Genomic DNA, 22357 nt, shown 5'->3' with positions numbered 1-22357 from the left:
ATAATATAATTTAATTAACTTTAAACCCCTCTAATTTATAATTGGCAATAATTTTATCAAAGGAATTGAAATTTATTTTCCCCACTTGTGAAAAAATACTTTTAAAGAAACAATATAAATAATTGATTCAGAAATAGCATTTGCTTTTAAGTTGTAGAGAAAGGAAAGAATAAAAGAAAATTAACTTAAAAAGTAAGTAGCATGGGTTAGGTTCCCAGTGACTGCCCATGCAAGAAAATAAAAAGCAGTGGGTATCTCTGGGTGGTGGAAAAATGGGTGATTTTTATATTATTTATCTCCATATTTCTGAGAGTCAATATATACATTTATAATCAGAATAATACAATTGATAATATCCTAAAATAAAAATACAAAATGTTTCATAGTTAGCATTCAATCCATACTGCTACTTTAAATAACTGAATGGTTATTTCAGTTCCCAAATGTCCAGACCCTCTAAAAATATTTTAGATCATATCTGTGTCTGAACAAAAGATTATAGACATTAACTACAAAGCATTCTATACTTGTTAAAGCACTTACTATAGCCACTAAATCAGTGGTTCTCAACTGAGGGTGATTTTTGCCTTCCAGGGGACATTTAACAATGCAGAGAGGTGCTACTAGGATCTAGTGGGTACAGGTCAAGGTTGTTAGTAAACATCCTATAAAGCACAGGACAGCTCTATACAATAAATAATTATCTGGCTCAAAATGTCAAGTGCTAAGGTTGAGAAATTCTATAGTAGATCATCAACTTCTAACTCACTTTACCAATAATGCTGCTATATGCACTATAAAGAACAATTTTTAGAATGCTTTAGAATTTGACTTACAGCCAAAGTCATCTTATTTATATAATTTAAATTTTCTTCCCTTTCCCCCAAAAAGCAAAGCACTTGCTTTGTTCCTCATATTCCAGTTCTCCTGAGATTGATTTCCAAAGTTCAAATAATACTGAAAATTTTTTAAAAATGAAGTATGCTGTTTGTTGTACTTGAGATTGTTCAGTCTATATTCTTTTTTTTATGGTGGTGACAGAAGATACAAAAGAGATGAGGATTGGGAGTTGGTACATGAGGGCAGGTATTTTCATTCATTCTATTTTGCTCATGTGTGTATCTCACATAATAGTTGTACAATAAGTTTTTTTTTTAATAAACTGATAGAGCTAAGTCTTGATGGAAACCGCTTGCCTCCAGATCCAGCTTCCCTTTAGGCGTCATCATTTGTCACATCATATGTCCACCTTTAATTCTAACAAGCCTTCGTCTGATTCGCCTAACTTTCAGATCCTTGTTCTTCTAGGTACAGACCCTATAGTCACAGAAGACTCCGCTCTCATCATTTAAAAGACTCAAGTACTGATGATATGAGTTATAGGGCATTTTGAGATAAAAATAAAACAGCATTTAATTATTGATTGAACCTGGGGGATAAGGAGGAGTAATGAGTCAAAAATGACATAAAGGTTTCATATCTGACTAAGTTAATAGAGTGGAAGGGCTGAGATGGGAAAGGTTGGGAGGCATGTCCTCCCGATTGGGAATAATATAAAAGGACATATAAAATGAATTGTTACTGGTGGAAATCCTGCCCAAGGAAACTGAATAGCAGTAGAGAAAAATTAAGAATTACAGAAGTAAAGACTAATGATTCTGCTAATAGCAGAAACTTGCCTTTAAAACTTTAAAAATAATTGCACCCTTCAGACTGAAAAAGGCAATTTAAGTCTCATTCCCTCTCCTGGGTTTATGATAGTTGCCAAGAGAATGCCATGTGCTTAGACTGAAAAGAGCTATATTGGGGATGGTATCACCCTTCCCATGGGCATATAGGGACGGAGATAGCTACATGAATAAAACAAAGAATTGGAGTTTTGGTGTGAATGAAAGGAAGAAAAGAATTCTGGGAATTCAACAGTATCCCCTACAAAAATATTAGATCTCTTTTGCACAAGCAGATATCATGACAGACTAAAACCATACTATACTTGTACAACTGACTTGCAATCACTATTTTTTTTTTTGCTTTGTTCAAGTGGGAATGTGCCTTTATTTATTTATTTATTTATTTATTTATTTATTTATTTATTTATTTATTTGCATGGGCAGGGACCGGGAATCGAACCTGGGTCTCGGCATGGCAGGCGAGAATTCTGCCACTGAGGCACTGCCGAGGACCTGCCATTTTTTAAACATACCCTACAGATGTCTGTCTCTTCATCTCCCAATTCCTTCCTACCATCATTTTTGGAAATCATCGCCATCTGTTAGAACCCAATTCCAAAATAAGGTTTTTCTTTCCCCAGGGCCTTTATATTTAGTTTTCTTATTCCTCCGATTAGATTATAAACTCTAATGTGGAAACTGTATTTTACAAAGCTCGTTCTAAAAGGCTCTTCACTTCTCCATATTTTCACATTTTTATAATATGCATGCCCTTTCTGACCAGCAAAATCCTAGGTGTTTTCAAGGCCCATCTCAAATGGTCTTTTCCTTTTTTGGAACTTTCCCTAATACGAGAAGCATGGGTACATCCTAGATTAAAGCTCTTATCCTTGCATCTACCATTCTGAAGTGACTGTTGGAAAACACACACGACTGTAATATGCTTCTTGAAGAGAGGGACTAGACATTACTGATCTTTGTGATCCTTATCCTTTGTAAAGCCACTGCTCAATAATGTACCATTTTCCCTGCTGTCACAAAGCCTCTGTACATACCCCAGCCTCTGCTGGAATGTTCTTTTCCTCATTCTTTGCCTACTCATTCTTCATCCCATATCACAAATACACTACCCAAAAGAAGCCTACCATACCCCAAACAGATCAGGTCCCTCTTGTTACACATTAACAGCACCATGTATCTTTTCTTCACAGCAGTTATAATTTTACTTTCACTTGTGTGATTATTTGATTATCCTCTCCACTGTTCTTTAAGCTCCATGAGGTCAAATCCTCACAATGGAATCTCCAGCACTTAGCACAAGATAAGCATGGCCAATATGAAATTAAAACAGATAAATTGGCTGGAACCCAGAGATTTAAGCACACTATTTTGGATCATACTGTTGGCTCAACTGTGTAAAATTAAGCAATCATTCTAAAATCATTTTATTCATCTGTAAAATGGGATAATAACAGCACCTATTTTGAAAATTGTTGTGAAAACTGAACAAGTATAAAATGCTTATTGCAGAGAACTTGGCACATGCAAGTACTCCATAAAAGTTACATGATAATCCTATTGTCATCTTGCCACAATACTGACTGAACATAGGTTATGATTTCTGTTATGCTGACAGAACAGAAGTCTTGGTGGAAGGTAGTTACACCGGTGGCTTTGGATGATCAGGAAGTAGGATCAAATAAAGGTAAAAAGGGGTCAATCCTGAGGGATGCGTAGTGGTAGGAACTTACTGTTAACAAGCAGCTAAAACAAACAAATACAAATGTTTGCTAATCTGGAGAGGGCTTTGGATTGATACGGATGAACACATGATTATAATTTAACTGTACTTTTAAAATTATTCTATCAAAAGGCTGCTTCTACATTCCTATAATTTTTATACTACTTTAAATACACTTAGCTATTATGTTAAAATTTTGTATTTGCTGTTTAAACAATTTTTATTCAAGAAGTTCAAAATATCTTTGGTTTATTCCACAAAATATAAATAAATGTAATATTCATTTTTATTTTCTTCCAGATTTAAACTGACTTCTGAAATCCTATTTAAGCTAGTCATGAGATTCTACAACCTCACTGTTTAAGTTTCTTAAACAAGGCTCAAAAAAAAAAATATTAGGAAAAAAAGACACAAACAAACAAACAAACAAAAAAATATGAGACAATCAATGCATATGGAACTAAGCAATTGCCTTTTATCATGTAGAAATGCTAGCAGAAATATCTATAGTGCAAAGAAGAAATTTGAAGCCTTCAGTAATCTTACACTACATTTTACTGTGTTTACTCCACTGAATCTGTATTTTTTATTCATCCTGAACAAAAAAGCAATTTACTAACAGTCTAAGGAAGTTTTTTTTAAAGATTTCTAGATTATCAATTTCAATTAATGTTTATTGTTAGTCTATTTTATGAATAAGTTTGGAATTTTAAAAGCTTTCTAGACAAAAATACGCCAGACACAGAAATATTATCTTTAGACAACAAATGATGTAAAACAAAATATTTCATACATACTTTCTTTGGAAATTTAGGTAAAGACTGCAAATACCAGTAAATGTGTAGAAAGTTTAAAGTTACCTCACTACCCAATGCTTTTGACTCATAACACATATTCTTAATTTAGGCCTGGAGGTTCTTTGTGATTAACCTCAATGTTAAGAAAATCATTAGCAATAACTTTTAGAAAAGGTATTAAAAATGTAAGCAAAGCTAAGTGAAGAGAGTAAAGTAGTGAATTTTGATTTTGTTAATACCTAAAGAGAAGTTGACTTCTTTTTTTGTTTTTACATTAGCAGCAGTATTTGGCTGTATTAAAAATAAATTCTAAGTTAATTTAGAATAACTTCTGAAACACTATTATCTGTTATTAAAGTCTTCTGAACTATACTATTCTCCAAGGGATGACTCTTACTTCTGCTAACGACAGACATTTTCTGCTGAGTGATTCCTTTTGCATGGTATCTCTAGAGCTAGAGCCTCTAGCTTCCTTCTCCAACGAGAGTGGGGGAGGGGAAAGAGAAGGGGAGAAGGAGACTAAAGAGAGAGACTAGGCAGGAAGGATCCATGTGGGGAAAAAATAACTACTGGTGGCAGCTAAAATTACAATGTTAAGGCAGGGAATAAAATGGGCACAACATAATACACTAAATAGTATGGGGAATTTCTTTTTTCAATGTATAGCTGAAAATTGAAATATATATCAAAATAATGAATTCTGTTCATTCTATAATGAATTCACTCTGAACTCATTATCCAATGTCTTGTGAGACTACCCAAAAAGTTTTTAAAATTTGAGTAAATGAATACGTTGGACACTAACTCTCACAGCAAATTCTGCACTACGTATAGGAACATTAATGGTTTAATAGTGACAACATGCTTTTAATATTAAAGGTGAGAGGACAGAAAAGTGGCCACCACCTACCAAATAAGACAATTTCCTAAACATCATTTGTCAAGATTTTTGAATATCAGAATATCTTTTAAAAATAAACCTCTAGGGCCATGCAACAGTGGCTCAGTGGCAGAATTCTTGCCTGCCATGCCAGAGACCCAGGTTCTATTCCAGGAGCTTGCCCAAGACAAAATAAATAAATAAAAACAAACCTCCAGACCTAAATTAAGAATATGTACTAAAACAAATGTCTACATTTACTTGGCCCTTTATATATTTCCAACCATTTGAAAATTATTTCCCATTTATTAAAAAGTTCACCTTAGAAGAGAAAAAGTTCAGAATCCAAACCATTCATCAACCTTATATTTACCGAAACATAAATGAATACCAGTAGCAAAGCCCAAATGATGTTACTCCTCAAATGAGCCTTGTAACTCTAAGCATAAAAAAAAAAAAACCAATAAAACCATTACAAAAGCTTTTTTCTCCCCCATACAAGAAAACATGGTTATAAAGGGGAAAACTCCTCAACTTTTCAATTTTTAATATCAAATTTTGTTAAGTTAGAAAAAAAATGTGGTATACACAAAAAACCTTGATGGCGATTTTTTAAAGTAGGCTTTTGTTAGTTAATCTTCTTATTTTAAAACTCACAGTGACGCTAAGATATCAAATGGATAATTTCAACAATAAATGTCAGTACTTGAGTTCAAATGCTTAATAACAGTTGTTGGTGCTTTATTAATACTGTGCTAGGCAAATGAGAAAGGAAGGGGGACCATGGATTTGAAAGGCTTAGTGTCCTAAGCTTGTTTTCAAAATAAAAATTTCAGTGAGAATTTAAGATATCAATAAAAATTAAAGATTTAATTAATTTAAAAAAGCTGAACCCTTCAGCTGTAAAGGATAGGCCAAATAAATCACTCACTATAAATTTTAATGTCAAGGAAAGTATGAGCCATCACAAGAATTACAGATTTCACACCAGATCTTAGATTTTGAAAAAGTGATAACCTATTATTAGCAGTAACTTAAGGAATCTTTTCTATATGACTAAAACAAATCTTTCATTTAACTTTTAAAGGTAAAAATACTTATCATGAAACACATTACTGAAAATTAAATGATTCCATTTCTTCCATACTTATCCTAAAAGAAGACCAAGAGATCTTATCTACAAAACTGGTTACCAGGTTAGCTTAGATGGATAGCAAAATCATACAATCAAATATGATTACCTTTTAAGATCTCCAAGACTATAAAACATAGCCTTAGTTTGGTGCATCTTACTGAAATAAATAGGACATTTTAAATTAAAATGCATAGAGTATTTTATAATTGTATTCTTAGAAGTCTTTTAAAAATATTTACTTGCATGGGAATATCACAGGCCAGAGAACATTATATTTTAAAAATCAATGAGATAGGATACTTCTTTTGAAACTACCACTGTTTCAAATATTTTATTTATTATTTGGGGACAAATAGATTGTTTAATAAAATGGAATTATATACAGCATGACCAAGTCACTAAAGACTAAAAATCCAACATTTATCCTCATGCTAATTTCATAATGAAATATTATTTCATTGATGTAAATATTTTGAGAACCATAGTGTTTTCTCCGAATATATGCTTTTCATTATGGGAAGGAGAGAAAACAGAGGAAGGAATAAAGAGAAATATGTCCTATTCTTTTCTTCTTATATCTACATGCAGTGCCATAACTTTCCTACCAGCAATTTTTCATCCCAATTACTGCCCCTGCACATTGTTCACTGTTCTGAGAAATAAGCTACAGTTCAGAAACCTCAAAGATGCTAAAAAGAAAACTGATAGGAAAAATAAGTACACTAAGAAACTACCATTGGTGTAAATAAAAAGTTTAGTGTTATTTATATTTAAAAATAAACCTTTTTTTGCTTCATAAAAAACAGGAGCACAGATCTAAAATAAGAAAGTCATTCAAAACCAATACTCTACTTTAATGCACAAAACGAACTGCTTAAGAGGTACATTTCAGTAAAAATTTTATAAATGTAAAACTTTGATATCTTATTCAAGATTCACTTCAACACACCCTATCTGTGACTGTCTAAAAGGGAAGTCACATGACTTAAGCAATGAAAGAGAAAGAACAGTTTTCTTTCCTTTCCTTTCTTCAAGAAGAAACAAAAGCTCGGTATTAGCTATCCAAGACTAATAGGTGGGGCCTGCAAGCCAAAAAAGCTGTAATGGATTGAGGTTAATCTTAATGGGGGCCGACTTGAACCTTCTGAAAGCATCAAAAATGTGAAAACTGCAAACAGCACTTACGTAAAATAACAAGCATTTAATATAAGTTAGATTTTATAACTAGAAAATTCTGCAGGGACTTTACTCAGTTTATAAACAATGTTGCTGCTTTTGTTGGGGTAAAATCACCTAACTGTGATCCCATACACAGATACACACACCATCCCCCACTGTCACACAGATACTTCACAAGCCTCTTGAATAAATAGAAGTATCCAATGTCCAGGGTGATGGGTGGTCCTGAGGTCCTGAACCAGAGCTGTATACTTTTAAGGGATGCTGAGATAAGAACAAAGTGTTTTGTGTTTGTTTAAACTTGGGTCCGGATTTAAAGTCTTTACACCATTATTGGTACAGCTCATAAACTTGTGCTAGTATTGAGTCAGGCAAGTTGTAAGTATCAGCATAAATGCTAGAAATTAAAAACCTCAAAATAAAATACTTCTGGCCTTTTTAGAGGGCTGATTCAGTTAACTAATTCGATCTTCTCCAAAAGCAATCACTGCATTAAAAAGGTGTAAAATCTCAACTGAAATAGAACTACATCACTACACTTTCACTACGAACAGGGAATCTTTATAAGCCCATAAGAAATAATATGTATGTAAATAAAATTATATTCAGCAAATCAGCTGCAATGCAAAAAAAAAAAAAAAAAAAACAACTTCTTAAGATAATGGAATTAACCAACGTGGTCACAATCATCAATTATTACACCCATTTTATACTCCCCAGGCTTTATTATAAATCCAACAGTAAGAGATTTTTTGCAAAGCAGAAAACAGGGTTTACAAGTGGCCCAAGGAAAAGATAAGAGATGAATAGTTTTGACCCTGGCTTCTCTGGCTTGATCAAGTGGGTCTGCAACCTGAGCCAAAGGGCGCAAATTCCTCACCATTCAAAATTCTTCAATGGCATGGGGGAGGAAAGAGTGAAAGGGGTAAACATGCAAATCCAACTGTCCCTAGATTTAGTATTCAACTGGAAATTTTAATTAGAGAGCTTAAAAAAAATGTGGCCAATACTGTGATTAAATTTCTGACTCACAGTCTACTCAACCCTAAAAAAGAGAACCTTATTTTCCTTGCTAAAATTGTAAATGATTCATTCATTTCTTATCTTTTTAAATTTATGGCTTACACTGAACTGTATTAGGTATGTATCTCTAACATAGATTAAATAGATTAAAAGCAGCTGGTAAGTAAGAAGTTGCTGAAAAGCAGAATTGGTTTTCAAGGACCAGTGTTTACATATTGTAAGCAAAATCACGTATTATAAAACTCATACCCTGGAAAAAAGTTGATATAATTAATTCCAAACTTTATATCAATGATCTACTATTAAGTATTTAAAGTAAGAGACATACCCACTCTTGTGAGACTTTTGTTACAGACTGAATCACGGATAAATATAATTCATTTGAGTGAAAAAAAAAAGTTAAGACACAAGAATTTAGGCATTACAGGACCTGGGAACATTCTAATCACTATCAGTAATAACTTTAAGGAAAGAAATGGTCATGAACAAATCCTAGCCAAAATAAAATTAATTTGAAATCTGTCTAATAAATTAAAAGGAATTTTAGCAGTTGATCAGTTAATATGATGTATCATAATCAAATAGGACTCTTTATATCATATAGCACCATAAAACTGAACAAAACTCTTAGAGTGATTAATAAGTTAAACTTACAAGATTTTAAAAGTAGAGGTCAACTTTAAAATGAACAAAATAAAAAATTTAAGTGAGTTTTTACTTAAAAGAACAAAGACTTAAAAGCAGTTGGTAAAAATTAAGTATATTCTTAATAATTAAAAAAATCAGTATGATTCTCAACTTTGGCAAGGATAGTTTATCTTTATGAAGTCTGAAAACTATATATCTCATAACTATTGAGATATATAGTTTTCAGAACTATATTGAGAAGTAATTATATTTAGCTTATAATTTTAAAGCTAATATTTGTTTTTAAAAATCTTAAACCTACTTCATAAAAAGAAAGTGAATAGTACATAGGAAAAAGTTTCTTTGCTTTTATAGCCTATATGAAAAGAATGAGAATTGGAAAATTTTTATTAAAAAGTCTGCTGAAAGAGAGAAAATAGAAAAAAATATAGCAAGCTAGAGAGCAGAGTCACTGAATATATCACCCAACAGTGTTTTATACTTAGTATATGATCAATAAAATTTAGCTGAATATATAAATTAATGAACGATGAATTTTTGTAGATAACCATTTCCTTAAAAGCTATATTTCTTTCTACAATGAACCATCTTGTGGATTTACATATCTAAGAATGTTTACACAAATACTCAACTGAGACAGAAACTCAATAAATATCTGTCAAGAATGAATATCAGTAAGCCTAATTATGCCCTTTAGGTAATGAAAAAGTATGATACGATAAATGAAATTAAGACTGAAGATAAATGAAATGCATACTAAATTAATCTTTCATTTATAAGAACAGAAACTGCTGATATGAAAGTAATTTCCAGACTAGGCGTAAATAAAGAGAGACAAACATAAAAATGTGGGCCTTAATTGATAAAGGGCATTGGATTGTAGCCTCTGTCTACTAAATTATACCTCCGCAGTTGCCCAGTTAATATGATACAACATAATCAGATAGGACAACTAAGCCTTTTCTCTTCAAGGCTGAGAATTGGGGAGAGGGAATTGAGTACAAATGGGCACAAGGGAATTTTGGAGGGTGATGAAAATGTTCTATAACATGATTGTAGTGATGGTTTCACAATTTGCCAAAACTCACCCATTTATATACTGAAATTTGGTGAAATGTACTGTATATAAATTAGGCTTCAATAAAGCTGACAAGGCAAAAAAAAATAAAAGGAAGTAAATGACATAAAGCCTAATATCTTTAAAAAATTCTTAAAAATATTCATTAGATAAAAGAATTAATAAAAATATAGTACTCAAAATAAAGAAAAAACTAAAACCTGGGGGCAGAGTTCTTGCCTGCCATGCTGGAGACCCGGGTTCAATTCCTGGTACTTGCCCATGTAAAAAAAAAAAAACCCAAAAAAACTAAAACCAAAACCTGGGATAGTTACAGTTTTAAAGTTGTTTTCTTGTATATTATGGCAAATGATCCTTAACCTAACCTTCTAAAACATGAAGCAGAGATTGTATTGACCACGTTTTTACACATGAGAACACTGAAGCGCCAAGACAGTACTTGCCAAAAGTTGGATACCAATGAAGTGGCAGAATCAAATTCAAACCCTCATTTTTGATGTTTTTCCTTCACTAAACCATGCTACCTTTATGAACTATGAACGACAAACATTTGTTGAGTCCTTATAATCTACCAAGCAATGTGCTAAAAGCTTTACATGTACAATAACGTTTAATCCTCGTAATAATCCAATACAAGGTGGGTACTATCTTGTCCCCCTTTCATACTGTTCTCCACTGAAACATGAATTACTTTTGGAACATAAGTTACTTCCAAACAGACAGATAATAAACTGGGATTTGAATATGGGTCTGCTTGACCAGAGTCTATATACCACACTACATTATCTCCTGGGGATTAAATAACAGTATAGCAATATGCATTAAGTTATCATAGTAGTACTATTTATACAATATTTTCCCCAGTTTATGCTGAAGAATACATAAGGTAGATAGATATGCACACCTGAATGATATAGGTAAAATCTCATGGTTCAACAAACTATTAAAACATAAACCATCTATACAACAAAATTATTCCCAAACCACAATTTATACCCTGATATTTTAAACAATATTAAACAATATTCTATGCCATAAAATTATAATAAGCCTTAGACTTCACTGTAGTGGAAATTAACTTATTATTTTTGCAATTCAATCTGCCCAATTTTAAAGAAAGCACATAAAAGCTGCTTTTATATCATCAGTACACGCCACCAAAAGTAACTTAACCACAATTTTATAGTACCAAAGACCAGTTTACATTTTTGTTTATTCATTCAACACATACTTGCTAGGCAGCTTATATAACGTTGTCTCTACTCTCAACAACCTGAAAAGATGGGTTTTATTACTTCATTTGATAGCTGATCAGAGAAAAGAAAGACTATCAACTGTCTGTAATTTAGAAGGCACTTCCAAATCCTCAAGTATTTAGGTATTAAAGGAAAAAGGCAACCATCAGACTATCTTCCAATTTGTTGCTAGACAGAAGATAGATGAATCTGTAACATAATTGCAATGGAACCCTTTTGTTACCCATTTGACAGAATACTCAAAAGATTATTTCTTTTTTCTTTTTTTTTTTTTTTACATGGGCAGGCACCGGGAATCGAACCCAGGTTTTCAAGCATGGCAGGCAAGCACTCTTACCTGCTGAGCCACAGTGGCCCGGCCCAAAGGATTATTTCTTAATGTTATCTTACTGATATACAATCTACTTTCTTGATTATATTGCATTTATTGACTTTTCTGATAATAGAAGATGCTATAATCAAATATAAGGTTCTTATGGACTATATACGTTACAGTGTAAAAATTTATATTAACATATTCTGAACAAGCTGAACTTCTGTTAATTCAAATTCAGGGAGAAATATTTGAATGTATTAACAATAGACTACAAAATCTAAATTATTTATTTTATATTTAGTTCCTATTAAATCTATAGGATATTACACTAAAAATATTACACTGTAAAATAAATTTCCAGCTTAATGGGTCAGAAATGCATTAGCCTTTAAAACTTTATTACAAATAAATCTCATTTTATTTGTTCAGATTATACTTGGCTTAAAATAAAAATACAGTATACCATATTTTTAACTACCAATTTTAGATTAATTACAATATCAAAAAAACTGTTCATTTAATATACACAAAACAATCTGCAAATATTTATATAATTTTTGAACAGGAAGAATCAAAATAAATTTGAGTAATAAGCCTTTGTTGTTGCTCAAAATCAACAAAATTTGAAGGACTCAATCCTTAATCTACCCATTAAGGTATCAAAGACTTTTTTAACCATCTCTGGTAAATCTTATGAAACTCAGTAACTCTGAAATGAGTTAAAGATAGGTTAAAGATGTTAAGCTTAGTGCTGTGAGAGATTTGTCATACTTTTAATATCTGTCTGAAAAAAATTATTTGATTTACTGCCTTCCTTTGTTGTGAATGTTTTTTTAAAAAAGCAGAAAAAATAATTAAGAGAATTAGAATAATAATCTTTTAAAAATGTCACCATGTCTCTAAGACGGGGAGGATTGGCCATGTCTTAAATATGTGCCTAATTTGCATTTTTTAAAAACCAAGAGTCTGGAAAATCCACCCACTATCATTTGAAAATCAGAAGCAAAGAATCCAAGTTCTCTAGGGCTACAGTTAAAGTCTTATAAAATTTTGATTTAAATTTCTTTAAATGTGATTTAATGATTAAACAGCTTTTAGCATTTAGTTAGGGATTCTTCAAAATTGGTCAACTGGGCAATTAGTCTTCGAAATTTGGTAGTTTAGGAACTATTTTCAAAATATTAAAATACATACTGCACTTCACAAATGAGAAGTAACTATTACATGATTTACAAAATTTCTCCCTAAATAATTTCTGAAATTGTATTTTTAAACCTCCCCAAAGTCTTATAATCATCACATCTATTCTGAATGTGAAAAAATGTGGAAACAACTGCAAGCTAAACTATGAAAATAGTAGATATGGCTAATTAATATCATGGAAACCCACTAAATATATGAACGTATTAGAGAAATTTTGGTTTCATAAGTTGTGCAATTAATATTGAAAACACTGAAGCATGAACTCTATGCTACATCAATAGACTGAATTGTAAAAAATTACTTGAAATTTTCATATATTCAAATATTAGTTCTTTCAAATGTTTTCATATCACATGCTGCTAATAATAATGCTTTAAACAACAACAAATTATTTTATTTCTTCTGTTTCCATTAGTCCTTGAGATGTTTTTCTAAGCAAAATAATAAAAGCAATAAAAATACATGAAATCTTTGTTATAGGGATATTTGTATTATCCATGAAGATCAAAATATAGGTCAGAAAGAAAGTACAAGAAAGTGCTAATAAAGGAAGATTTCAAAACTAAATTATTAATACATATTTCAGCATACTGAGTAATTACCATTACAATTATTTAAATTACGATCATTTAAAAATTACTCTTTTCCATAAGGAAAAACATTCTTCCATAATTGTGAGATAAATGACAATCATTTATGTTGCAAACTCTGTTTCACATTTGATAGCAAAGAATTTCAAATATGTAAGAATGCAATATATTAAGTATTATTATGCAAATGAGCTGAAAAGAATGCTGTATACAAGCCTCTAAACAGAATGGATTCTACAAAATGGATTCTATCTATCCTCTAAACAAAATGAAGTTCAAATGATCATTTTGGCTTATGAGGTGAAACAATGATGTTGGAATTGTCAAAATGTAAGTAAAGTTTACTTGATATTGATGACAAGCATCAACAGGTAGTTATTGGGCAACAGTACCTTCTTCCAAAAAAGACAGAATAATTATAATGCAACTACCCTAAACTACCATCCAACATTGATACTTAAAATATTTCAAAAGTTTCCAAAGAGTGACATGATTTCCTCAGACTGGTTACATACATATTAGTTGAGGAAAACAATCATTAGGATTCATTTCTTTTGTCATTTGAAAAATTTCTCATGAATGCCAAAGACCTTTCCCAGGTGATGCACTTATAAAAGAGTTATATTCTAACTGATGAAATCACCTTAGTAAGAATCTGGATTTTAAAATTTGTATTAACCGTATGTTACTCTTACTTCAGTTGAGAGACAAATCTCTGTGTTTTGCTTTGGATTCTTAAGAAATTCCTAAAATGTCTATCCTATTTACAAACAAATCATCATCATAATTTTACAATTTCTACTAAGCATTTTAACATATACCTCGAAATAGTAAGATGCCACAAAATTCACACATAATATTTATATCTTTTATCAATTTTTTAAAAATAAAATGTTTATTATTTAAAACTATCAACATTCCACTAATGAGTCAAAATACATATATTCATTACTAACCCATAAAACACCCATTTAAAATCACTTAACATTAGAAAGTCAAATGAAGATTGTCACTTTAAAACACCAAAGGTCACACATTATCCTAAACAGTAGAACTTCACTGCATTAATAAACATTTCTAAAGATATGCTAAGTATAGCACCTAGGCACCTGTTTCTTTTTGAGGAGTTGGTGACATCACAGGAACTAGAAGAAAGCTTCCTTATATTACTACCCCTAAATTTTAAACAGAATCATGTAACTACAAATGTACGGCTCTTTTTGAAAAAATACATTTATCTTTGTAGTACTTCGTAGTCATTATTTTTAAAGGAGTCAAAAAATTTGGGTGCCTTGTCACTAATTTTTAAATATTACATCAATAAACCTAAAATCCCTTTTAAAATATTATATTAAAAGAACTAAAATCCTTTTTTATTTCCCCAAACATGTATTATTAAATACATTATTAAAAACATGCTGTAAAATGCTTTTAAAATAGTCAATGCCACATGTGCTTCCAAACACTTAAAAAAATCACATCATATATTTAAAGTAATGAGTAGATATTGGCACTGTTGAACATTTAACATTCCTAATTATCTACAATGCATATTCTGACATGGCAAAATGTATACAGATGTAATGGAAGAAAAATCAAAACGTTTTATGTACAAAACTTAATCATGCTTTCAAAAATGCTTATATACTAAAAATGACATCTAAAATAGTAAAAATATTTTTTAATGTTATAAAGTAGTTCTGAACTACAACCTGATTCTGCAAAGATGCCCCCAATATACCTGCACACTTCACTTACAACCATCTAATGATTACTTAGTGTTTTGGCTAAAATCTGTAGGATTCCTGCCTCCTTCAAAACAATTATTCATATGGTTTAAATGGAATTTACATGAATCCCAACACAAAGACAGAAAACCCATCGGCCATCAGTCAAGAAGAAAAAACAAAGCAACTGATATCTAAGTAATTTTTCCCTAGAAATAAACTGAGACATATCTCAAGAAATGTGCACTGCTTAACCATCAAAAAAAAATAAACCCCCAAATCCTATAATGTCATTTTCTAATTGTAAATTTAAAGATTATCATCATCTTGGTTTATAACACTCAAAAAATACTAATAAAGTTTTATTAAATTTCATTTATTTTTCTTAAGAATGTATCTAGACATTCTTTTCAGGAAATATACCTATTTTAAAAAATATTTTATCACATACATAATTTTAATATTGTCCTTTTGGTAAATATACCGTACGTAACAGAAGATTATGTTAAAAATAATTTTGATTCTCTAGCAACTGGTAGCTACAAAAAAAAACCCAACTTTTCAGCAATATCTATTTTTAACTCAGTGGATGTAGCATGTTTATCAACATATAGTCATTAAACAGCTTAAATGTAGATGTCTCATGTGTCTAACCATATTAATATTGGCTAATAAAACGTCTAATATTTAAATATTTTAAAGGTAAACACCGAAAACCAAATTATACCAAGGTGTGATCAGACAAAGAAGAAGAGGTCTATTTTTTTTTCATTCATCTATAAAACAAATTTATGAGATCGTAAAGAACAATTTAACAACCTAAAGAAGGTTCAAAGAGGGGAAGCAAGAGCCTGAGAGAAATGTATTTGTCAATGATTTCAATCATTCAGTTTGGGGGGGAATAAAGCAGAAAATCTGGCTCCATTTTGCAATATAAAGTAGGAGGCATAAAATCCAGTAGCGTGTATATGGACTTCTATTTGTGTATTTAAACCCTATTTCAATTCACAGATTATGCTGATCCTTCCACATGTAAACAACCAATAATGGTGGCCAGGCCCATAGGAAAGGAAAACACACACCTCACAGCATGGTCAGGAAGCTGCCAGGCACCACAGGACAACAGATCAAAACAGAATGGTTTCATATGTTTCAACTGTTTATACACTTAATTTGAAGATGATATTCCTTGGGGGAAACCAGGGGTAAATATTATCAGGAGTATGCAACATCATATCAAATGAAATATATAATTTTTGTGCAAATATACTAAGTATCTCGAGAATGTATCTATATCAGTCAACCTGCAATATTAACTGCAATTCATTAAATCCTTTTTAACGTAGATGTCAAGCCAAAATATATCTCCTTAGTCCTAAACCCCATTTTTTCCATCGATGAATTTATTACAAAGAATTTATATTTCTTTGGCTTCTTCAATGAAATAATCAGGCTTGCAAACATTTGATTAATATCGTTTTTTAAAAAGTATGAAGAGATTACGCAGGGGAAGAGGCATTAATTAATTTTTTTTTTTAACTGGGTAAACGTTGAGAATGGGAAGCAATGACATTCTGTTTGGTATTTAAGAATCTTAAGAAAATTACAGCACAATATAAGCAAAGGTGAAAATTTACCCCAAACAGCAGCCTGGCACATTTTAAACACACAGGCAAGAGCCGCCTCTGGCCACATGTTTTTTTTTAGCTCGGTCTCTTAAAGAGACAGTATCCTTGGACCTCTGAGCCACACAGAGCACATTTCTAAAATGTTGGATTAACAAACATCCTCTCTCACATTTTTTCAAACCCATACTAGGCCAACAGTGTTATTCTTTATCTCATTGTGAAATTAAATTATTTTGATTTGGCCCTATAAATGACTACAGGGCAAGTGGAAATACAATAGTGTGGGGGTGGGGGTGGGGATGGGGGATTACTGTGCCTAGGGGTATCTAAAATAAAAGGGCCAAAATAAGGCTTATAATAGCGAGTGTTAGTTTTATTTTAAAGTGATCATTTTTTTCTGCATTCATTTCCCCCCGCCAGTCACCAGGTATAGGCAACACAGTATATAGCAACCGAAAACACAGGAAGCTACACTACCACAATTTCGCTGTGGGATGAAAAGGGCGAAATGCTAATAAAGCCAGCCAGTATCTAAATAGTGAAATTTCAAAGATTTCATTTTCTGGTTGTAAAATTAACCAGGATGGGAGCCGTATACAAACTCCAAATACCAGAATAACTCATAATTTCAAGAAATATTTTGTGTTTCAAATGTACCTAAAGGCATATTACAGGTCCATCGACATAACAACCGATCAACTTCTCCACATGGAAAAAGGTGTAGAGGAAAAAAAGTTTTGGCTTACTTGGTGTACAAATACATCGACTGGAATATCCAAGGGACTTCCCTCTCGGTTTATCATGGAGATGAATCCAAATCCCATTCGCACATTGAACCACTTACAGTGGCCAGTTCCATGCAAAACCTGGGATTCTTCCTCTGCCTGCTCCGGCAGCTTCCCGGGCTCTTCACCACCACCTTTGCTCGCCCCGCCTGAGATAGAACAGGACAAAAAAATGTCAATCTGTATTCTTACACAGTTGGCACTGAAAGAGGTAAAAATTGCCGGGGGGGACGGGAAGGGTAGGAGACAAAGAAAAACATTATTAAGTGGTTTGAGTCCTTCTTTTCTTCTATATAAAATATTTAAAATGAAAAGGGTTAAAAAGGAAGTGGGAGGGGGAGCACGGTTCGATCGATCACATCAACTTCCACGTTTCTGTACATACTTTACTTTTCCCCTTAATTCCGTTTTTCAGCCACGTACTACAGTACACTACTTGCATATTGCTTATTTAACACGGATTCCATTTACAAAGAGAAATTTTCAGCGAAACCATTCTCTCGGGCCGGCACGAGGAAGAAAGAGAAATCATGCAGATGGTTTGAACTACCAGTTAATGCACATGCTTCAGCAGTGAATCCAGGGTTATTCGCAATGTGCATTTCCCTCCCCTCAATAACTTTCAATTAAAGTTAGGGTAGAATGGGGGAGGGGGCAGGTATATAAAAATTTTCTTGGGCTCACTAACTGAAACTGCGCTTAATCACACCCAAACAATTCAAACAATAGCCCCCTGAAAGCTTTTCAAGTTGTGAATCAATGTGGGCGGTACAAAACATTTTTGGAGATCTATAACAATAGGTTTGTAGAAAGCCCCATAGCGCGATAGGGGGTGGGGGGGGTAATGCCCAGTATTGGGGTAAAAGGGGAAGAGGGGACCGGCAAAGAAAGGGAGGAGAGGGGGAAGGGGGAGAGAAAGGAAGACAAAATCACAGTAAAACAATAGAAAAGAAAATTAACCTTCGGCCATGTTGCCCCACCGGCCCTCTGCTCCAGACTCGTAAGATGAAAACTTTCTCTCGGAGTGATCTTCTGCATCAGTCTAACATCTTGATTTTGTGCGATCACAAATTTAGCTCGCATGGTCTAATGTGCTTTCCCTCTTTTGATTTTTTTCTCTTCTCTCTCCTTCAGTTTCTGGCCCCCTGAGCACACGTGACTTTGTCAATTACATGCTTTCTTCCTACTAATTTCACCTCGGATCCTTAAGGGGCTGGCAAGAGGAAGAGACAACCAATCGCCATTTCATCTATGCTGACATCAAAATAATTTATGAATGAAGAAGGAAAACTCAAACATGTTATCTTAAAGACGATTTGGGACCCTTCTTTACGATAAATCAGAGTGCTGACTTTGTCCTTCTACTTAAAACACAACGGAGGGTTCCTGTGAATCGTCGATTTAGAAAAATCATATATGTGCACACGCGCGTCTTACACACAGCTTGTCTAAACAACCTCATTTAGGAAGAAAAAAGTCATTTGAAAAAGCGACCGATGTTACTGGCCCTCCTCACCCCCTAAGAATTTAGCGGCTCACAAACAGTAAATCTGCTTGGGACACTAGTTTCACATTTAATTCACTTCTGAAAGGAAAATATGTAATTTACAAAAGATCTAATTAAACCTAATTGCATCCCTATGAAACTTTAGATAATGGTAACATACACCTAAAATAAGGCAAAAGGAAAAAGCATAGACTCCCCTTACGATTTTACAAATTTAAAAGAAAATCCTACCGGAAAAATCGCTATCATCTTCATATAAGTCGGGTGTGTTAAGGTTTATCGTTTCGGAACATTTTGGAGGGGGGTGGTGAGGAATTGTACTTCACAGGTTTCTCCGCCATCTCTTTCCGGGGGAGGAGATGTGATTAATGACTTCCTAAATAACAGCCCAGTTTTCCAGCCTAACATAGAGTGAACCTCAATCAGTGGCGATTGTTCCCCAAGAGCGAGCCGAGGCAGGGCAGGGGGGAGGGGAGCGCAGGCAGAGGAGGTGAAGAGGAGCGACCAGGAGAGGCGGCTGTGGAGAGCCAGAGAAAGAGCCCAGGAGAAAAAAGCGGGCGCGGGCCTGGGGGCGGGGGGGAGGTGGGTGAAGAAAGCAGGGGAGAAGAAAAGGTAAATTCATGCAATACGGAGTGGACCCTGACATTTTTAATGCATGCTACTAGTGGGGAGAAGAGTCGAATAAACAAAAAATTTTAAGGACGGATTAGGCTCCTACTAATCCCCGGCCCCACCACCGGTTTCAAAATGCTCACTCTTTACCTTTCAAATTTGTTCAGTTATTCAAACGATTGTTGAGCACTAGATGCTGACACTAACTCTACCACCCTCACTGAAAACTAACATAAACATTATACATTAATGAGCTAGGCTTTATTTCACATTGATTTCCTTCAAAATATAAAACATCATCCGTTCTGAAATATTAAAACACACCACCACTCTTTCCCCACCCCACCCCCCATTTTCTTAAACAAGCAGTTTACGGAGAAACTACAGATACCACTTCCCTTTGGCAAAGCTACGGAGCTGACCCTCCCCCACCACACCCGCAATCCCCCCACACCGTCTCTCCAAACACATCCATGCTGCTAACTACAGTTTCACACAACTAAAACTGAAGGATTCCGAATCTAAAAGCTGTTGGAAAATCCCACATATCCCTCATGATAACCCCTCCCCATAGTTAACAACTAAATATAAATTTATGCTAATTTGTTCAGATTTTAAATAAATGCATACATATAAAAATAGATGTTATTTTCAGCTGTTTCTTGTACCCGGAAATCAAGGCTGATCAATTTGCAAAGATTTTTCGTCTGTTTATTTCTTTTGTTGTTTTTCAGGAAATAGGGCAAAACTTTCTCATTTTATTTAGGGGGGTGAGTGGGTGGGAGAATAAGAATATGCCAACTGGTGGAGAGGAAAGAATAAATGTAAAATGCAATAAAAGTTCCAAGCTCTGAAAAAAAAAATTTTGCTAACATTTATTAACATTGCTATAATTGTAGAAATCAATTGATTACACTGACCTATAGGAAAGTAACTAAACAATGGCATTACAGATTAAACATCTCACATAATAAAAGAACTAATTTAAAATAAGTTATATGGGTTTTAAAAATTAAAGTGTGAATTACTTTTAAAAAATTAACATCTGGTATCAGAAAAATAATCTGAAAAAGTATGCATCTAAATTGAGTGAAGTGCTATTATTTATGTAAACAATTATAAAATTCACAAGCCAGTACAGTTGAGTTTTGTTACTGACATACATTTATAGTAAACAATAACTTTGTTTTTAATGAAAAATAGTGCAAGCATCATAAAATCAGAAACAATATGTAGGTGAATTCTTGTTGAAATGCAAATCTATCCATACATAGATGAAAAGTGTGAAACACCAGAACTGACCACATTTGATAGTATAGTTATGAGATTCAGTCTTGCCTGATTGGGGGCCTCCAGTATTAGTGGAATTAAGGTAGGGTTCACTGGACTGGTCACTGGTGTCAGAGGTTATCGACTCATTCATTTCCTGAGAGAAACATCAGCCTTTCAAGTTATGTAGAAGGATTTCTCCAACTGGTAATTCTGAGAAATCCTCTAAAACTCATTTACAAAGAATTTAAGGCAAATGCTTTCACATACCTTTGGGAGGAGGAGGGTAAAAGAAGTGCTGACTGAAGAGAAGAAGAGTAGAGAGGAAGAGGAGGGAGGGAAGTTGGGAAGGGAGAGAGAAGAAAGGGGAAACAGAAAACATCCCTCACCAGCTGAAGGATGGTACTGTCTTTTTAAATAGATTCATCTTTTTGCCTCCTGCACCACCCCCCCCAATCTTTTGAAACTGAGATCTTTTTATAAACTGACCATAACCTCTTAAGGCAAAAGAAAGGGCCCTCTTTCACATAAAATGTTTCTGTGACTCTCTTAGAAATGACTTCCAATTTGTCACCTTCCTTACGTCTTCTGGTTTTAATTTTTTTCTCATTTCCTACTTGTTTTTAGTACCAGAAAGAACCTGCATTTGACTAAAAACGCATGTTTTATATCCGTGAAAGCCAAAAGTTTTAGTAGCTTGATCATAGTTCTCTCGAAAATGTCTTTTAAATTAGTTTCAAGTAGCTACAAAGAATCGTTAACGCACTGGGGAAAAAAAATTAAACAGCCTACGATATGACCGTTGGTTATCACAATCTTAGGTTTCTCCATTTCAAAACAAGGTATACATTTTCTCAGTCATATTACCATTTTTTTGTTGTTGTTCCAAAAGTACAACACAAGGAGCCCAAAGAGGTGCCTGAGCCCACCGTCGTTGCTTTTAACGATTAAGCGCCCAGTGACTACTATTAAAGCAGAAACAATGCTTCGGTACTTCTTAAAACTAGGAGGAGGGGCTGCGGCACTGTGAGGAGCGACTCCACCCGTCCTCTCCTCCCTGCAAATAGGCTTGGGGCAGCCACCCCTTCGTAAACCCGGGTCTTCACACGCAGCTCGCACCCCAGGGTCGTCGAGACCCCCAGGCCAGCACATTCGCCCTGTCCTCCCACCTCCCGCTCCAGCAACTTCCTCTCCTGCCTCTCGAGTCACCTTTCCCTTTCCCCATCACATCACCATCTTCGGAGATGAACTGTTCCAAAGGCCGGTCTTTTCTCACTAATTAAGGGACTTTCACAATTGTCATGTTGTGCCCA

General features: G+C 33.6%; 1 protein-coding gene across 3 annotated transcripts in view; it reads right to left on the bottom strand.

Moving 5' to 3' along the window:
- LIN28B (lin-28 RNA binding posttranscriptional regulator B) overlaps positions 1–22357 on the bottom strand; it is a 128891-nt gene that overhangs the window by 95031 nt on the left and 11503 nt on the right. For 2 of the 3 annotated variants that reach the window (XM_077162515.1, XM_077162514.1), the window contains exon 3: positions 17618–17805. In XM_077162515.1, the coding sequence (XP_077018630.1) occupies positions 17618–17805 (188 nt within the window). Of the gene's footprint in view, positions 1–17617; positions 17806–21911; positions 22019–22357 lie in introns of those variants that run through there. The other variant, XM_077162516.1, reaches the window with a different exon arrangement.

Source organism: Tamandua tetradactyla, chromosome 5 (assembly GCF_023851605.1).
Source record: "Tamandua tetradactyla isolate mTamTet1 chromosome 5, mTamTet1.pri, whole genome shotgun sequence".
In the NCBI taxonomy this organism is placed as follows: domain Eukaryota; kingdom Metazoa; phylum Chordata; class Mammalia; order Pilosa; family Myrmecophagidae; genus Tamandua; species Tamandua tetradactyla.
The sequence above is the reverse complement of the archived record's forward strand: the minus strand, read 5'-3'. Positions and strand labels throughout refer to the sequence as shown.